The 18,704-nt window shown below is 61.7% G+C and overlaps 3 protein-coding genes across 3 annotated transcripts; 1 reads left to right on the plus strand and 2 right to left on the minus strand.

Annotated features, from left to right (window-relative positions):
* Positions 1-1,355: 1,355 nt before the first annotated feature.
* VTJ83DRAFT_6344 (uncharacterized protein) lies at positions 1,356-7,041 on the minus strand (the record flags this gene model as incomplete). The annotated part of the gene is made up of 2 exons (XM_071013045.1): positions 1,356-6,480; positions 6,638-7,041. 2 exons carry the CDS (start codon positions 7,039-7,041, stop codon positions 1,356-1,358), a joined length of 5,529 nt encoding a protein of 1,842 aa, XP_070863971.1.
* Positions 7,042-13,299: 6,258 nt separating this feature from the next.
* On the minus strand, positions 13,300-15,345 carry VTJ83DRAFT_6345 (uncharacterized protein; the record flags this gene model as incomplete). The annotated part of the gene is made up of 2 exons (XM_071013046.1): positions 13,300-15,033; positions 15,124-15,345. 2 exons carry the CDS (start codon positions 15,343-15,345, stop codon positions 13,300-13,302), a joined length of 1,956 nt encoding a protein of 651 aa, XP_070863972.1.
* Positions 15,346-16,850: 1,505 nt separating this feature from the next.
* On the plus strand, positions 16,851-18,074 carry VTJ83DRAFT_6346 (uncharacterized protein; the record flags this gene model as incomplete). Its single annotated transcript, XM_071013047.1, has 1 exon — positions 16,851-18,074. One exon carries the CDS (start codon positions 16,851-16,853, stop codon positions 18,072-18,074), a length of 1,224 nt encoding a protein of 407 aa, XP_070863973.1.
* Between the last annotated feature and the right edge of the window lie 630 nt (positions 18,075-18,704).

Consider the following 18,704-nt stretch of genomic DNA (forward strand, 5'->3'; position numbering starts at 1 on the left):
TACGTACCCCATCCCCCCTCAAAAACAAGACGACCGTTGCAACACCTTCACAACCCCGGCCCGACTCTCCGCGCCGGCTCATCCATCACAAGCAAGATCCTTTTTTTTGATGTGCGTGTGTTTTTTTGTTGTTAGCATGTATGTTTTTCCAGGGATAGGTAGAGGGTGCGGATAGAAGTTAGGGTAGGTATGTCTTGTAGATGGGTGGTGGGTGGCGAGAAGAAGGGAGGCGTGGAAAAGTGATTCGGGCTAGAGAGAGAGAGAGAGAGAGAGAGAGACCCCAGGGTGAACAGTCCGTAGGGGGTGTCCCAGGTCCAAGCGCGAGTCGATGATCTTGGACGGAGGTTGGCATGCTGAATGGAGGCTTCCGACGGAAAAGAAGAAGAAGCAAAAGACTGGACTTACCGCGTCCCCAAGCTCCATCGGGAGGTGGTCCATCGATGCCAGAGAGGATGCCGGAAAGGCACCTCCCCTCAAACGCCACGTTAGCGAGAGGCGTGGTCCAAAAGTGCCCGAGGGCTACGGAGAGACCCGAGAGGGCCGCCGAGAATGTGTATGAATGGCTTCAGCTAACGCAACACAACTCGCCTTTGTCACAACATCGCTCTCCTATTCAACACGCTAGCTATCAAGCATCTGACAACAACAACAATAACAAGAACCACCATGTTGTACATCTATATAGATTTGTATATATGTATATTGACTTTGTATTGATGGATGGATGCTGTCAAAACTTCGTCAGCGCGTCCGGGTATCGACAGGCTCTCAAAACCTAACTAGCTAGCGAACTACGCCCCCAAACAAACAAACCCTCTGGTATCATGTCCATCTCCAACGTCACCCAACCACGACCGCAAGCCCAACCCTGGAAACACGAAAACAGACAGAAATGCACAGCCAAAGATGCGTAATGGTATAGTGCGTGAAATGACAAACAGGGGCCTGCGGAGAGCCCCAAAGGCATGAGAGCATGGAGCAAGATAGGGTGCGAGAGGAGTCGGCCCGAGCGGATCGCCACATCGTGGCGGTTGTTGATGATGTTGACGATGTTGATAATGTTGGTCTGGTGGTACACAAGTGCGTGGGCACCTCGTTGGCCGTCTAAGAGTTGGCGATGCTGATTATGTATGCTGCTGCCGGTGGAGCAGTGTTTTTTGTTTTGTTGATGCGAATGATGCGTATGCGGCATGTCGAAATTATAGATGTCCCGATGTTTTCTTGGGGTAGAATATGCGCCATGGTGTCGGTGTCCGTCGGTCATGTGTGCGATGATGCTCAACCCCCCCTCCCACCTTTCACTCGAGCACTCCACGCTCGCTTCTCCCTCGCCCCGAAACACAACGGGCTCCACGCTACTCCAGCCCTTCGCTCAACCTCCGAATCTCGTCATCTCCCAGCGTCCCCATCCACAGGCACCTCTCCGTTACCCCCTCGATCGGCTGGAACGAATACCTCGTGCTCGCCTCGAGCAGCCTCAACAGCGTCTTCACCACCGCGGCCGCCGTCCTGCACCGCTCAAAGTTGACCAGCGGCGGCGTCGTCGGCGAGCTGGCAATCTCGCTCGGCTTCTGGGCGTTGAACAGCAAGTCGTGCGTGTAGATGCCCACAAAGGGGATGCACCCGGCCTCGACCCCGTCGCTGGCGCCCCGGCCTCCGCCGCCCTCCATCTCGGCCCGCAGGCAGTAAAAGTTCCTCGTCGGCGACATGAGCGCCTCGAGCTCCCCCAGCGTGCGCTTGTCGCTCGCCGGAACGAGCTCCCACGTCTTGCCCAGCCTCGCCACCTCGTTGCTCGTGAGCGCGATCGTGATCTGGCACATGGTCGCAAAGTTCCGGTACCGCCGGCAGTGCGCCGCGATGTGGATAAACTTGATGATGCACCTCGCCCTCTCCTCCATGTCGCGCGTCAGCACCACCTCCGAGATGGCCCACTTCACCATGATGTTGAAGCGCGCAATCACCACCTCGACGCCGCGCGCGTCCGTGTCGCGGAGAAACGAGACCCAGCTGCGCACGTTGCTGATGCCTCCCTGGTCCGAAGCCGTGGCGTGCTTCCACCGCATCTCGATCAGCTCCTTCCAGTCGATCTCGTTGAGCGCGTCCTTCTCGACAAGGGTGAACTGTTGCGCAAGCGTGTCGCTGTCGAAGCCGAGGATGAAGGGCAGGTGCACCGCGTACTTGTTCTCAGCCCCGGCCGCAGCGGCGAAGCGCTGGGGGAGGGCGCCGAGCGGGTCGGGCATCTCCATGCTCGGCGCGCCCCGCAGCGCCTCCCTGGTGCCGGTCGGGTCGATAGGCGAGGCAAACGGGGAGTGCACCGTCAGCGCCTCGGTCGAAGCCGGTGCCGTGTCCGGGGTGGGCGGCAATGGCTTCTCCCAGACCTGGTGCTCATGGAGCGTCGGCACGTAAGCGGTTTCGGGCGCCATGTGCAGCGCTTGCATGAGGGTCAGCTTGGGAGAGGCTGGGGAGATGGGAGACGTCGCCGACGACGACGCTTGCCTTGTCAGCTGCGGCGGGGGTTTCGCGGCCAAGGGGTGGACGGGCATCGTGGAAAGGGCAACGCCGATCTCAGACGGCGAGAACACGCCGTCGCCTTGCCGCTCGTCCAGCTCGTCCTCCGACAGCTCCGACGACAAGTCGCTGTCGTTGTCCGAATCGACATGGAGGAACGACTGCCCGACGCTCGCGCTGTCCCTCACCGGCTCCGACGGCGGCCCCGGCTGCATCTGCGCCAGGCCCTCCATCTTGCTGACGAACTCGTACGAGGTGTGCTGAGAGTCGTGCGTGGCTCCGTCGTCGGGCGTTGCGGAATCGTCTTCCGGCCCCTTGAGGACGGACCGGTCGGTCCACTGGCTCGCCGCCGCGCGCCGGCCGCGTCCGTCCGACGGCTCGGCGGGCCGGTGGTTCGGCTGACCCTCGGCCCCGTCCGGCGCGTCGTCTTGAGGGCCGATGGTGGAGGGCGCCGTCGACGAGGACGGCGCGAGCGGCTGGTCGACGAGCTCGAGATGTCGATGTTCCTGCTTCTCCTTCTCGGACGCGACATGCTCCGCAACAACGCCGCCGAAGCTCGAGCCGAAGGCGGCGGGGTTGAACTCTGGGGGCCGTGCCGACAGGTCAAGCGACAGCGCGGGCGCGGGCTTCTTTTTGGGCGGGTACTTGCCCTCCAGCTTCAGGAGGGCCGCCTCGACGCCGCCGTCGTCATCGAGATCGTCGGGGATTTGCGCAAGCTTCTGCGCCTCGGCTTCGAACGACGGGCGCATGATGGGCTTGGAGGAGTGGGTGCTGAACAGGGAGAGCTTCTGCGGCTTGGTGGCGCCGTTGACCGGAGCGCCCAGAGAGAACGTGTCGGCGGCGCCCGGGGACCAGCCGCTGGCGACCACGTTCACGTAGCCGCTCGAATCGATGGGGCTCCGGATGTAGGAGCTGCGCAGGGATTCCGAGTACGTCGTGAGAGAGGCCAGCGAGCGCGAGCTCCGGAGACCGCGATTCCGATGGGCCGACGGCTCCAGCTCGCCGACATGCTCGACGGCTCGTAGGTCGCCGCCAGGCCGTCGCCTCAGGATGCGCAGCGGCTGCGGGACCTGAGCTGGAGGTTCGTCCAGGGTTTGGTCCGAGATGGTCGTGGCGTCGAAGCTGCGCACCGTAAGCTGGCGGACGCTGCCGTTGGCGAAAGACGCGCTTGGCGCGTGGGCGGAGAGGTGAATCGAGTACTGGGACCAGCCGGACGCCTGCCTCCTGTGTCCCCCCACGGCGGAGAAGGTGAGACTCGGTTCCCGAGGGACGACGACGACCCCGTCGTCTGCCGAGTGCGGCCGGCCCGCCTCCGAGGGTCCTCCGGATCGCCCCCCCAGCGTGGCCAAGTCCGGAACGAATGGCGGCAGCGGTTCTGCCGAGGAAACGCGGCGGAGGATGTGCTGGCCGAGAATGTACGACGACCTCCTCGGGACGTCCGCCCGCCTGCCGGGCGGTGGCGTGTTCGGAGGAGTCGGGTCTGCGCCGTGACGGGACAAGGCCTCGGCGAACGCCACGACCGACGAGTTGACGGCGGGGAGGGCGCCTGCCATGAGGTGATAGCCATCCTGGACCGATGTGTCGTCCATGATGACGATGGATTTGCTGCCGGTGGTGATGCCCGCGTCGCTTGTCGGGCGGGTGACACCAAGATCGGGCAGCCGTAGGAAGGTTCCGTGGGACGAAGATCCGCCCATGCCACCGGGGGTAAGCGGGTCGGGGGCGGCGGCAGCAGCCGCCGCGGGAGGAGGAGGAGGAGGAGGATGAAGAGGAGGAGGGCAGAGAGAATCCGACTTTTCGGACTGCGAGCGAGACGAGTCCTCCCGGACGGCCTTTCGAAAGTCCTCGGCCACCTCAGCCCCCAGCAGATCAATGCGGATCGGCGGGCGGCCGCGGGTTTGGGAGCCGCGTGCTTGCGGCACGATGGCTGTTCCTGGAAGCCGGTTGGTCGTGGCTCCGCGGGGCCCGAGGGACGAAAGGTTGACGAAGCCGCTCTGGCTGTTGGGAGTCAGGGGTTGGCCCTTGGTGCTTAAGGCGCGGCGTACGCTGCCCAGGAGCTTCTTCATGCCCTGGCTCGACATGGCGGAAGCCAAGGAGCTCTCCTTGGGCAGCTGGGCCGGCTGGAAGATGGTGGTCTGGCGGCCGTTGACGACTTGGGGTTGGACCTCGGCGAGGGCCTGCGAGGGAGGGAGGAGATCGCCGCGGACAAGGCTCCCGGCGTAGGGGAGCGTCAGGAGGAACTCTGCGTTCTTGTACACCGCCCGCTCGGTGATGGACGGGTGGTCGCGCAGCGAGTCGCTGAGGCTGCCGTTTCGCCTGTGGGACGCGGTCGTGTGGGCGCGGGCCCGCTTCGCGACGAGGGCGCGCGGCGTCGTAGCGACAGAGCCGGCGCTCGGCACCGCGGCGATGGCGACGGGATGGGCCACGGCATGGCTGGGCCCGGGCCTCACGGGCTTGGCCATCTTGGTTGGGAACGAGCACGAGACGGCGTCGACGCTCGTGATGCTCGTCGGCGAGATGGCGCCGTTCCTGTCCGGGATCTCGTCGTCCTCCTCGTCGTCCATCCTCACCGGCGTAGCCGGCCTGTCCCCAGCGACGATGGCGTCGATGGTGGCGGTCTTGACAACGCTGGCGTAAAAGCTCGCGCGCTGTTCCCGGCTGATGGAGAAAGACAAGTCGTCGAGGCGAGGGGAATCGCTGGCCGCCAGAAACGTCGGATCCAGGGTCGAGTCGCGGTTGCCAGGGATTCCGCCCGGAGAGACGGGGGCATCAGGGCCCAGGGACGTGTCAAAGTCGGCCCCGTCCCAGAACTGGGCGCACACCCTTCGCCAGCACTTCTTGAGCTCGGCGAGGATCTTGAGCGGCACCTTGGGCGTCTTGGGATCCTGCAGCAGCTCGTCCACCAGCTCGTTGAGCAGGCGACAAAAGGTGGTGCGGAGATTGTAGCCGGCGAGGAAGTCGTCGAGGAAGTAGTTCAGGATCCAGTGGCGGAGGGCCACAAAGGTACGGACGCGCACCACCTGGCCCACCTCGTCGGTCCTGCTCAGAGCCCATCGGAGCCTGGCAAAGAGCATCCGGAGAAGGTCGGACGACGCGAGGAAGGACCGGTACGTGAGAAAAAAGTCGGACAGGAGCTCGTAGTCGACGAAGCTGGGGGAGGTGATCTCGGCGACGAGGCGAGGCGGGGTGGCGGCCGTGACGGCACCCGAGGGCGAGTACCGGACGATGGTGCGATCGTCGCAGGTCGGCTTGAAGGTCAGGGCGTCGAACATGGAAGGCTGGATGAGCAGATGCGTCGAGACGTAGGCGGCGCGCGGCGGCGGCGGCGGAGGCGGTAGGTCGGGGCCTGGGAACTGGGAGAGGGGGGGTTCCGGGTCGGCGCGGAGGAACGCCGAGAGCATGCCCGAGGCGCGGAAGTAGCTCGGCCGCTTGGAAGCACGCGAGGAGCCGTCGAGAGGGCTTGGCCGGAAGAAGGAAGCCGTGCTGGAGCGAACGTCCTCGGTTGGGGCGTACGAGGAGCCGCGAATGAAAGGGGTTCCGCGGATGCTGAACCGAGGGGTTCCGATGCGCCATGATGGAATGGCCACCTCCAAGACGGGCGGCCGATCGCCGCCCAGGTCCTCCACGGTCCTCGGCCGCTGGTCCTCGCCAGGCTGGGTGATGACCACCTTGAACCCCCCTGGCTCCGACTCGCGAGCGGCGCTCGGGTCGGGGATGGTCGAATCGGACATGGCTCGGCGGTGCCGGTGGTGACGTATCCTGATCTGCTTCTGGCCGGGGACGTCCTGCGCCGGGCCGGGCGAGGCGGTGGAGGGAGGGTACGACGGAGGTAGAGGGCTGAGCGAAGGGCGCGAGTCCAGGCCCGAACGAGGTTCAAGGCCCATCGCCTCGAGTCCGGCCGTGTTGGGAGGCGTCATGGGAAACACAAAGTTGGGCTGCGGATACCGCTGGTGGGCAGGACGAACGGTCGGCCTGACAGGAGGTCAGAAACAAATTCGGTCCACGACATCAGGTGTTCAAGATACACAGTGCGTGCAAGCCAGGGGAGGGGGGGTGGTGGTCGTGGGTCGGGATAGTTATCCGGGGTGCAGATGCAAGAAGGGTGGCCGCGTCGCATTGCCTGTCCTACCTCAAATAGATGCGGCCGTTGTTCCCAACGTTGGCCACGGCGAACTGGCGCCCCTCGCGGCCGGCCGAGCCCCCGTCGGGAGTGATATCCCACTTGTCGTCATCCAGGCTGGCCTTATTTCGGCGGTGGGTCGTCCCTGGGAGGTCGTCGTGCGACGGACGCGCGGTGCCGGGCACCAGCGGTTTCCGCTGCGAGCTCCCGGAACCCCAGAGCTTTGTCTTGGACAGGCCGAGCCCTGGCGGCTTGCGAACCGTCTTGGAGCGTTTGCTGTCGAGGAGAGCCCTCGGCGATCTCTGTGCCGCGGCTCGGTCGGGAGACGCAGGGACGCGAGATGCGGCGTCCTTTGGGGTGCGCGGCGACCCAGGCGCCGCGGCGGGCGACGGCGACGACGGGTCGACGTCCATGGGGCGCACTGGGAGGTGGAGGGGGGGTGGAGGAAGAGGAGCCTCGTGGAGATGCTGCAGAGATTCCTTCCCAGCTGGCGTCCCTGTCCCGGGACCGATCTATGTGCCCGTCTCGTTGCAGCGGCGGGCGACCGTGTCCAGGGCCGAAGACATGGAGGAAGGCAGGGTCAAGGCGGACGCGTTAGGAGGGTCTGACGGACGCGCAGCATAGGCGGTCGGGATGCACCAAAGTCGATGATGCGAGAGGGGAATTGGCAGCCGTGTTTACCCCGAGCTCATGAGAGAGAGGCAGAGAGACACGACATGCCGACGAAAGAAGCAAGCGAAACGATGTGATTGGAAGCGAGTCACAAGACAAAGACACACGGTGCTCTCGGCGCCATTCAGGTCGGCAATCACCCCCAAGGGGAAAAACAAAAAAAAAGAAAGGAAAAAAACCCCCCCGGGGATCAAATCAAACAATACCACGAAAGGAGCGCCGTGCGATCTCAATGTCGGCAGTGAGAGCTGCGTCCGGAACAGTGCCTGGTCCGGCAACTCCCTTCCCCCCCGGTTGTCGGGTCTATGAGAGCGGTGGAGAGGCTGAGGAAGTTGGAGCAAGCAACAAGCTGCGGCTCCAGCATGTCGTCGACAAGGGGCGCGAAGGAGACGGGGACCGGGACAGAGCGCGCGCGAGAGAGAGATGGAGAATGGACCAGAGTGGAAAAAGCGAAGGCGGGCAGCCAATGGGAAGGGGTCTTGGAGAGCAGAGACGGAAGGAATCCTGGGCCGCAAAAAGGCTGGGGGCCGGGGGAGAGAACCGTCGGCACGGCCTCTGATTGGCCCGGGACGCCCTGGGCAAGCGTGAAATTGGAGAGTGGAGCCCTGGCTAGGTCGCTGCAACTGCACGTTGGGATGAAATGGCCAATCCCTGGGCCCCGGGAGAGAGGCGGGGCCCGGGTGGCCAGAGGTCCAGGGTTGGGTGACCGGCAACAGCCACCATTGCAACAGCAACAGCAGCAGCAGCAACAGCAGCAGGCTGGTGCGTCACAGAGTGGGATTCTGGCAGCATACGGTTCACGTTAGGTGCACCAGGTACAGCACGAGGTAACATTCAAGTACCGTGCTGTACATAGCGTACCTAAGCTTTGGCATTGCATAGCTTGTCCCTGTACCTGATGTTTCTTCCGTGCGTCGACTGGATTGCATTCATCGGTACCTACCTGAGGTACAACACCCAACACCCACTTATACACTTCTTAGGTCCGGTGCCTTAGATACTATACCTACCTACCGAGGTAAGACACAGTAAAGAGGTACCTAGGTACCTAGGTACCTGAAGTAGTGGAATGTATGTACTGTACGCAGTAGGTACGGAGTAACGGAGTAGGCATCTCAGCATGCGGCAGCGTTTCAAGCAAGAAAAGCCCCCCCCCCCCCCCCAACGGGCAAAAAAATTAAAATAAAATAAAAAACCCTCCTCGGCCACCGCTGACATGGGTGTGACAACCTGGGATGGATGGATGGTTGGATGGGGAAGGGAGGGCTCGCCGAGCGCCGTCCCGTGCGCACGGTTCGGCCAACGTTAGCGCACCCGATGGAGCGGGGCTTGCTGGGCCCAGGCGCCGGTCATCTGCTTGACGATTCGATGGCGCAAAACAACCTCTGGCGAGCTCGACGAACGACGTGCCGAGATCACCACGTCACGGGAGTCCCTCGAGCCCTAGGAATCGTTCCGAGCTTTCTTGGGTTGCAGGAAGAGCGCAGTAGCCTGCTGACCGGCTCGTGGACGATATGCACCGATGACGCGGGACTCGGGGGGCACAGCAACGCCATCTCTGCGCATCTCTGCATGGATGCATCTTGGGAACCACCCCTCGGTCCGTTCCCAGGTTGCACTCACCCGCCCTCCCTTGGGCTGCTCTTCCAAGTTTTTCTCCTCCGCTCTCCCTCCCTCCCTCCCTCCCTCCCTCTCTCTCTCTCCTTCGCTTTCTCCCCAAGCTCATCGATCCCAAGAAAAAAAAAAAACAAGACATGCAAGTTCTATGTATGTATCCAAAATTGCAGGCGTCCGTCCACCCCATGTCCTGGCTAAGGGAGATGGCCCGTCTCCCGGCCGTGGCCGTTGCGAGAGCCAAGTTTGCCTCGTCTGTCCACCGTTTCGCGGCCTTCGAGGCCTGGCGGTTGGTTAGCTATCCCACTCGCCCAGAGCTTCCCGGCGTTTCCTTGAAGGTTGACGCGCATGCGGGGGGTTCCTGGAACGCAAGGGGGGCCAAGGTTGCTTCGTGGCGCCGCGGGGACAGCTTCCGGTCACCGCGGGATCCTGGCGTCATTTCCCAGTCTGCCGGATTCGTTAGCCTTACCTCACAGCCCTGTCGTCGTTTTCGTTTTTGAGCCGAGATGCAGGTTGAGCGAGGGCAACGCGGTCAACAAAGAGGAGAAGCCAGCTTTGTGCCCAACGGCATGGACCTCGCCATGACTTGGGCTCATCCCTGGCAACGCCCTCCCGTCATTGTTCGCACTGGGCTTTTTCATTCTCGCTCGGTCCTCACACGGAGAGAACCGGGCGCCTCTTCCTCTTCCTTCTCATGGAATCATGTTGGTGGAGCAATCCGTCATCTACTGCGTAACTATGTAATCTCGGCTTCCAATCTGTCGGATTTTAGGGACGAACCTTATCCAGGGACCAGCTCATCAAACTTGTCCCAACACCGCATCATCACCGGGATCTTTCGATCACCCGTTTTCACGGACCAGCTCGTCAATGCAAAGGACCATGACCCCCTTTCCTGCCATGTGTGGCGACCCTCGACGTACCACCCCCCGGGGGGCGCCCCAAAATTACCTCCTCCCCCTCTGAGGGACGCAGAGAAACGAGCAGGGGGGGATTCTTCAACCAGGACCAAAACACTGAAGACGGGCCCTGAGATGAAGCCATGAGAGACCGAGTTGGGCCACCCTGCGAGCCCCCCACTCATCACCCACTCTCACCCACACGGCCGGCATCGCCAAACCGCGGCTGTGGCGTCCGGTCTGGCCCTGGAAATTAGCCGGCCTTGCGTGGGGACATGGATGGAGGGGGGCGGTCGTTGGAGGATTGGGACAGGCCAAGTGAAAGCTAACGTCCAGCCTTTCATCTGCAGTCGCCAATCGTCAACAAAACGCCATCTCGCCGCCTGCATCATGCAGCGTTCCTCCCTCCCACGGAACCCCAGGGGGCAGCTGAGGTTGCACAGCAGGAGAGCTGGCGCAACGAGATTGCGGTGAGGATATGGTTGATCTTCCGGGGCCAAAAGGGGGAGAAATTCCTATAACTACTCTGTAGCACATCCAGGAACAAGAACAAGATCCGTAGGCTCGAAGCAGGGCGAGGCATGCAGAAAGCACAGTCTTGTGCAGAGGGAGACACCCCATCCACGGCGTCAACTGCCGAGGCCTGCAAGGAGAGCATCGCGGCGACGAGCTGCGGGCGGAGAAAGATCTGATCCTACCCTGCTACCTACCTATGTACCGTATCCTTCTCCCTCCTTTGGAGGACCCAGAGTGCTTTATTTCCCTGGCAAAGGAACCACCAGTCGAGTCCTTCCTCGCCCTGCACGTGGCCTGCGGTCCTCGAGGGGTGACGATGGGGATGGGTCGAACGTCAACACCACCTCCTCCATCCCGTTAGCGTGAAAGGGGAGAGGGGGGAGGCCTGATCGGCAGGCCGCAGGTACGCAAACAGGCACCATCCACAAGGCCGCCGATCACCCTGACGGCAGATGACGTTGCCTCTTTGCGAGATATCCAGAATATCACCGAATGCCGATCGTCAACGGGTCTTTACGACGTAACTACACAGTAGCTTCGGCATCTGTTTGCCAAACTGCTACGTAACAAACAGCCGAGTCCCACCCACATTGCCGCGGGCAAAGCGTTTTTTTTTTTTCTTTTTTTCTTTTTTTGCTCGTGGCCCATGATGCCATCCAGAGGGCGGACCAGCCGCGCTCCCGCCGCCGAGCTCCTTTCCGAGTTGTGGCTGTCTTATCCGTCCCAAGCAAGACGCAGCTCCGGGCTCACGTCGGAACGGTTGCCAAAGGAACCCTTGAGCTCCATCGTTTGCTTTCCCTTTCCTACCTTGAGGTCAGGCATAGGTATCCTCCATGTTGCATGAGGAACGGAAATCCGCCCTCCTCTCCAAGCGTCGTCTCTTGCGTACGTACTGGAGTACTGGAGTTTACTGCGACGCATGCAAGAAGTGTAACGAACATGAGATAACTCCCACGTGCGCTCTTCTTTCTGCTCATCTCCCCGGCAAACTCCATCTGCTTGCTGCACCTCACCCTGGCCCATCCCACCCCAGCACCACCACACGCCGTTTTCTATTGGTTCTCTGGCCAAATCCGGAAATCCTCACTCGGCTTTTTGCAGTCCCCATCAACAACCTCTCTCTGCATATCCAACTTTTTTCTTCAATGCCGAAGCGCGAAAAAAAAGACAGGCAGGGAAAAAAGAAACAACGTCAACACTAGCAACCACCCCAGCATGAGCAAAAACAAAAGCCGAGAATCCCCGATGGGAAGCATCGGCAAGTCGGTAGGTAGGCGGTTAGGTAGGAAGGTAGGTAGGTAGGTTGGTAGGTACCTAAGCGCCGGACTGATCCTCCTTCACCTCACCGCTCTCGACACGGTCGGAATGCGAATCCCCCGTCTTCGTCTTGGCGAGAACTTGCTCTCTCTCTTGCAGTCGGAGCAAGACAAGAAGCGGTGGGAGGAGTGCAATGTCATCCCTAGGACCTCGCCGGGTCTGCATCTATGCAGTAGTTACATCGTAAGGGGGTGCCGTGTGCGTCTGTTGCGGGGCTCAGCCGCCGCCGCCGCAGAGAAAAAAAAAGAAAGAAAAAAGGCACGAAAAGCGTGTCAAGGAAACAGGAAGGAGGCGTGGAAAAGGGGGCGTGGAAGTCCCATGGGGTTGCTTTTCTGTCGGCCCGAACGTTGTGGACAGGGCCCGAGGAACGAGTCGACGAGCCAATGTGTGTTGCAACCTCTGCCAGCGAAGCTTTTGGTGGCTCACCAACTGCCTGCTTGCTTGCCAGAGCCTTGCGTCCTCGCTCAGGGACTGCTAGGTCGGGCCATGAGACAGATCAACGAGCACTCCCTCGAGGGCGTAGAGAACCATGAAAAAAATCTTGACGGTCTTTGAGATGAGGTGAAGGATGCTGAATCCCTAAAGCAGACAGGCATTGCTGATTTGCAGTGTAAAGCGTATGGAGGGGTGGAGTGGGTGTGAGGTTTGTTTACATGCACTTGTGCCGATGGTGTTGGCTTTGTTTGCTTCGCTTCACTCCGCCTGTCCACACCAAGGACTCCCCACGGAGGCAGACAGCATGCTCACTCCTCCATTTCCTTCCCCGTAGTACTCACCGTGATGTGCGCTGGGTATGAGCGAAGCAGAGAAGCGTGCTGGTGATGCTAGGACAAAACGTTCTTCAGGTGTGATCACCCACGCCGGTTCGCCAATGTCGACTCCAAAGCGAGAAACACAAAAAGCTCACCAGCCCAGCTTCCACCCACCCTCATACGGGTTGTTGTGTCCCCGGCAGCGGCCGGAGCAACTTCAGGTGGCTTACCAGACTGGCTACGAAAACCCCCGCCCCCAGGGGTTTTACAGCAAGGAAACAGCAAGATACTTGACGCAGAAGTACAAGGTATTAGGGACTAGTAGTACACGGTTCTTTTTTTATTTTTTGAGAACGCGGCGGTTGCCCGACACGACTCGAACCAACGACCTCTCCTCCGGTTTCTGGGGCCACGACGGCGAAGGAGAACGGCCGTGCCCTACCCGCTCGGCCATAGGTGCTCTGCGGGTAGAGCGGCAGCTCCCATCGAGCCGGCGCGTTATAGCGGGCGATTGGCGGGTGCCAGCTGACCCGGAGGGCGCCCTGATGAGATGCGAGGTCGGCTGGTCCCCCCGAGGGTTCGCAGGGCGAACGACGGAACGCGTGGATGCGCCGCGGCCGGTTTTTCCAGGCGCTGTTGGGATAAAGGCGGCCCATCGGCCAGCTAGGACAGCCTTGTTGTACATGGCCCGGGGAGTAGAAGCAAGAAGGCATCCTCCGTCTCAAATATCACATGGGCATGCGCTATCTTAGAAGCCAGCGGGGACTCTTTCACCGCGATAGGAAAAAAAAGAACCAGAGCCTCGAAATGGCGACCGACCATCCGACAACCAAAAGGAAGTGCTTTGGGTATCTATTCCTCTCCAACCCCCCCTTCTCTTTTCTCTCACTGTTTTCCTTTCCTAGTCATCAAAACCAGAGAACTCATCCTCATCCTCATCATTATCCACCCTGCTACCACCTCCACCCCCGCTCTTCTTCGTTGTTGTCGCCGGCTTTGTGGCCCCGTCCTCCAGGTTCTTTTTCCTCACCTGCTCGATCAGCTCCTCCAGCTTCTTCTGCTCCTCCTTCTCCTTCTCCGTCATGTTCGCCAACCGCTGCGCCTCCCGCTTCCTCCTCTTCTTCTCTCTCCTCGCCGCCCTGGCATCTTCCTGTTCCTTCTGCCCGCTCCACGCCTCGTTCTTCTTGCGCTTCTGCCCGGCCGCCGCATCGCCGCCCGCAGCCTCGCGTTCCGCCTTCTCCTTCTTCCACTTGTCCAGCTCCTCAAGACGCTTCTTCTCGCGTTGCTTGTCGCGGAATGGGATGGCTTCCGTGTCGATGCCCAGGCCCAACGACCGGTCGAGGCCCCGCACCTCGGGCATCTTGGGCAGCTCGAGCAGGCCGTACCCCTTGGCGAGGTCGACCCAGTCGAGGTCGGCGACGCGGAAGATGGACGTGGCCTGGTGCTCCAGGTAGCTTCTTGTCCAGCTGACAAAGGCGCGCTGCGCGAGCTGGAACACCTCCCTGTCCGCGCGGGCCTTGGCGCGGATCGCGTCGGCGACGGCATCCGCCTGGGCGGGCTCGACCTGGACGGCGGGGCGCTCGAGCGGGACGATGGGCGTTTGGCGCACGTCGAGGAGCTGGACGTACCCTTCCTCGCGCCCCGGCTGGAGCAGGACGACGGCGAGGCCGCGGCGCCCGGCGCGGCCGGCGCGGCCGCAGCGGTGGATGAAGACCTTGGTGTCGGTGGGCGGGTCGTGCTGCACGACGAGGTCGACCTGGGGAATGTCGAGGCCGCGAGCGGCGACGTCGGTGGTGAGGAGGACGGTGGGGGAGGTGGCGTTGACGAAGCGCTCATAGTTCTTCTCGCGCACCTGGGGTTCGAGCTTGCCGTGGAGCGACGCGATGGAGAAGCCCGGGGGCAGGATTCCGTGGAGCACCTTGGCAAAGTACTTGACGGCGAAGCAGGTGGAGAAGAAGACGATGGAGCGTTGGGGACGCGGGTCGAGCTTCTCGAGCAGCTGGCATAGGGCGGGGATCTTGTGGCTCGCGGGGGTGACGAGGTACGTCATGCTGAGCGACATGGGGGTTTTGCGCTCCTCGACGACGCCGCCGTCCTTGAGGCTCTTGACGCGCACCGTGATTTTGTGCGGGTACAGCAGGCCGACCGTGATGAGGCGCTCGACCGCTTCGCTCAGGGAGGCGCTAAACAAGCCGGTTCGACGCTGCTTGGGCAGGTAGCCCAGGATGCGGGTGAGCTCGGGCGAAAAGCCGAGGTCCAGGAGGCGGTCGGCCTCGTCCATGACGAGCACCTCGAAGGACGAGGACGGGGCTTTGACGTGAGGGCTCGATAGCAATTCAGCAAGGCGACCCGGGGTGCCGACGAGGAGGTTGGGGGACAGGCGGAGGAACGTGCTCAGGTCCTCGGCGGCTTTGGTCGTGCCGCCGACCAGCAGCTGGGGCACGATGACGGGCTCCGTCGTGGCAGGGCGCTTCTCGTCGTCCTTGGCGTAGCGCAGCAAGTCGGCGGAGGGGGCGTGGAACTTGATCATGGACACGAGGACGGTGTGGATCTGAGAGGCGAGCTCGCGGGTGGGCGTGATGATGATGCCCTGGACGTGGTGACGTTTCGCGGGCTCACCGGAGCGCAAGAGTTTCTGTGCTGAGGATTAGCCCCGTTTCCTCGTGGTTCATGCTGCTCTAGGGGCGCTGGGCCAAGGAGAAGGGCCGGAGCAAAGCGTACGTACCTCGACAACAGGGATCAAAAAGGCCAATGTCTTGCCGCTGCCCGTGACGGCCTCGACGACGACGTCCTTGTTGCCCCGGAAGATGTCCAGACAGGACTTTTGCACGGGGGTGGGCTGCTCATAGCCCATCGAAGATAGGTAGTCAAGGATCCATTGGGCAAGAGGTGGCGTGAGGGCGTCCCACGAGCGGGGCGCCTTGCGACGGGTCTGTTCCGGCGCCATGGTGTTGCGGTTCCCTCGTCCCCTTCTTGGTTCGGAGGTGGGCTTTGCGCTGGACGCTGGACGCTGGACGATGGACGTGATGCAGTTCAAAAAGTTCCAGAAAATCCTTATCTTATCGCAGGCTGGGATCCACCGGACCCCCGTCGGCCGGCGCGGGTCGGTTGTGGGGCGGGTGGGAGAGCGCCGATCCTGCGGGTTTCATTTCACTTGCAGCGCTTGTGAGCGTACTGTGTAAGTACTGTCACGCGTCCTTACCGTACGCCAATCCTACCACCTGGCCTGTTGGACACAAGGTACTTTGGGAGCTAGTTTGGTGACATACCTTACCCAATAGTGAAAGCCAAGAGCTAAGGTAGTCATGGAGAGATGTGCTCCCCTGCTAGTTTCCGGCTCTTTTGCTTCGATCCATGGTTGGTTGTGAAGGGATCCCAGCTTTCCATTGACTGTCACCGCGGCCTGGTTGAGACCGCTGGCTGCGTGTACCGATACTTTGAGGTTTGATTCGACATTACATACACAGTACACGTCCAAGCCATGCGGCCTCGGCGAATCCGCCTAAGGCTGAACGAAAAAAAAGGCATGGAAGTAAGGATGGTTTCCAATATCTCGAGGGCTAAGGCTGAGCTACACTCGAGAGGCTCCTCTGTCCCGAATCAGCGTATTCTTGTACGCTATTTTCTTCATGGTTTCTTCACGGTTCACGGTGGATGTTGATCGACCATTGTTCATCGGTCTGCCGAATGTGTTCAGTTGGTGTCACATGCACAATCCTCACTGACGCAAGCGCGGGGTGCGGCTGGCTCTCCAAGACGACCGAAATTTCTTTTTTCTTTTTTTTTTTTTTCCGCTCAAGGTTTCTGGGCCGCAATCAAGCAGACAAGGCAGACAACAGGCCAGTCCAGCACATCACACCAATATCATCTCTCGCATAACCCAGCCTTTCCGCTTTCGACCAATCTACCTTGGTAATCTTTTTTTTTTCCTTTTCCGCTGACTGTGTCGGGTCACCCGAGAGGCCGGCCATCCGAGTCCGCTTCTCCCGCCGCTCCCCTTACGGCGTGGTCGCAACATCGTCGGTCGCAGCCGCAGCCGCCGCCCCAAGACACTAATAAGAAAAGAGAAGACCACCCCTAGGTTTTCTCGGGCTTTGCCACGCCTCCGACGGCCGAGTCAAGCTATGCGGTGGAGTCTGCGCGCTCCGCCGCACCCTCGTCTTCAACACACTGGATCCCGTCACCCCGAACTACGTTTCTGCCTTGTTCCGACACCACCCCTCGACTTCTAGTGCTCCCTGCCGATCGCTCGCTGCGTCACGCGACGACAAGGACGACGGCGACGACGACGCCGACAATTCGAGGCCTCGCAAACCCCATCGCGCCCCCAGGACAACCACGTCTACCTGGCCGCTGCCCCTGCGCTTCTTCAACATCTGCCCCGTTTTTGCCGGCGCCGCCGTCCCGCTATTACCCGCCCTCCCCTTCTTTCCCTACGACCTCGACGACGACATGCCCTCGCTCAGGAGCCGAAACGTCCCCGCGACGCCACGCGTCATCTCGCCGAGCCCGGATCCGGACGGCAGCGGACCCGAGCAATTCTCCTCCTCCTACAGCGGTCCCATGACCCGATCGGCCAGGAGGCGCCTGGCCAACGTCCCGCAGCCCGCGCTCAACGAAATCGACGAGGACGACAGCGCCGCCTCCGACCTTGACCTGTCTCGTGCCAGGACGAACAGCCGCAGCCCCGTCGGCGCGCGCACCCGCCGGAAAGCTGCTGCTGCTGCTGCTGCACCCACCGCCGACGGCGCCGACGCCTCTGCGCCAACACCCAACGGCCACCTCCCCCTCAAGCCCTCCGCCTCCGCCTCCCCCAACGGGAAGCAGCACCTTTCCCCCCTCGACGCCGGCGCCACCCTCGGCCCCAACGGCCTCTGGAGCTGGCGCGACCTCAGCCGGAGCCCGTCCCCGCTGGGTCTGATCCCCATCCACCGGCGCTGGCGCGCCTTCATCCACCGCCACGAGGTGCCCCGCAAGGCCCTGCACGTCTCGATCGGCTTCTTCGTCGTCTGGCTCTACCTCTCGGGCACCCAGACGCGGGACGTGTGCCCCTACCTGATGGGCGCCCTCATCCCCATCGCGGCCGTGGACGTGGCGCGGCACCACAACGCGCCGTTCAACCGGCTCTACGTCAAGGTGCTGGGCGCGCTGATGCGCGAGAGCGAGTACTCCGGGTACAACGGCGTCATCTTTTACCTGCTCGGCGCGTGGGCCGTCCTGTACGCCTTCCCCAAGGACGTCGGGGTCATGGGGACGCTGCTGCTGAGCTGGTGCGACACGGCGGCGAGCACGTTCGGCAGGCTGTACGGCCGTTACACGCCGAGGATCCGCAAGGGCAAGTCGCTGGCGGGGTCGGCCGCGGCGTTCGTGGTGGGCGTGGCGACGTCGGTCTTCTTCTGGGGCTGGCTGGCGCCGGTGAAGGGGCCGATGCCGGGGGATGAGAACTTTTTGTTCACGGGCACGCTGGGGCTGCCGGCGCGGGTGGCGACGGCGCTGGGGCTCGAGCCGGCCGTGGCGACCATTTCGGGCGGGCTGGCGCTGGGCGCCGTCAGCCTGTGGTCTGGCTTCGTGGCGGCCGCCAGCGAGGTGGTGGATTTGTTTGGATGGGACGACAACCTGACGATCCCGGTGCTGAGCGGCTTGGGTATCTGGGGCTTCTTGAAGATCTTTGGGTGAGAGCCGAGAGGTTGCAGGGGTGGTCGGCCGAGGTTGTCTTGGGTTGGGATGCGTGTACAATATATCAGCTTTCACAAGTGCATTGTCGGCGGCGTTTGGACACAGGAGCGGGTTGGAGCGGCAGGTTGGTTGGAGCAGCGATTGCACGCACCCACGGATTCAACAACAGACAGAGGGACACGGCGGTCGGTCGGGATGGTCTTGATGCCCGAGTTGAAAAAAAAAAAGAAAAGACGGATGTCACGGATATTACCTCCTATGTTTTATAGACGACAACAAGCTCTCCTTTCTCAAGTTCTCTTGGATCCTCGATCGTTTTCCTCGGAGAGACTTTATTGCTTAGCTTGGTGAGGCACCCTTCACTATCCCATGGAAGATGCGCATGCTGGTAGCGTCGATGTTTCGATCGAAGCTCTGTCATGAAGCGACGGGTGCACGGTAGGTTTGCGTGGCCATCACAACGTATCCCCCGATCGCCATTCATGGCATGGGTGAGGAAGGGCTTTCTACCATCCCACGCACCGGCTCCCGTCATGCTGGACGACTTTGAACGGGGCCGAGGAGGGGCAGTTCATACGTATCTTTGGTTCACCTTGGCCGGAGCACCACCCAGACGCAGAACGATAGGTC

Source organism: Remersonia thermophila, chromosome 6, assembly GCF_042764415.1.
Source record: "Remersonia thermophila strain ATCC 22073 chromosome 6, whole genome shotgun sequence".
Lineage (NCBI taxonomy): Eukaryota > Fungi > Ascomycota > Sordariomycetes > Sordariales > Chaetomiaceae > Remersonia > Remersonia thermophila.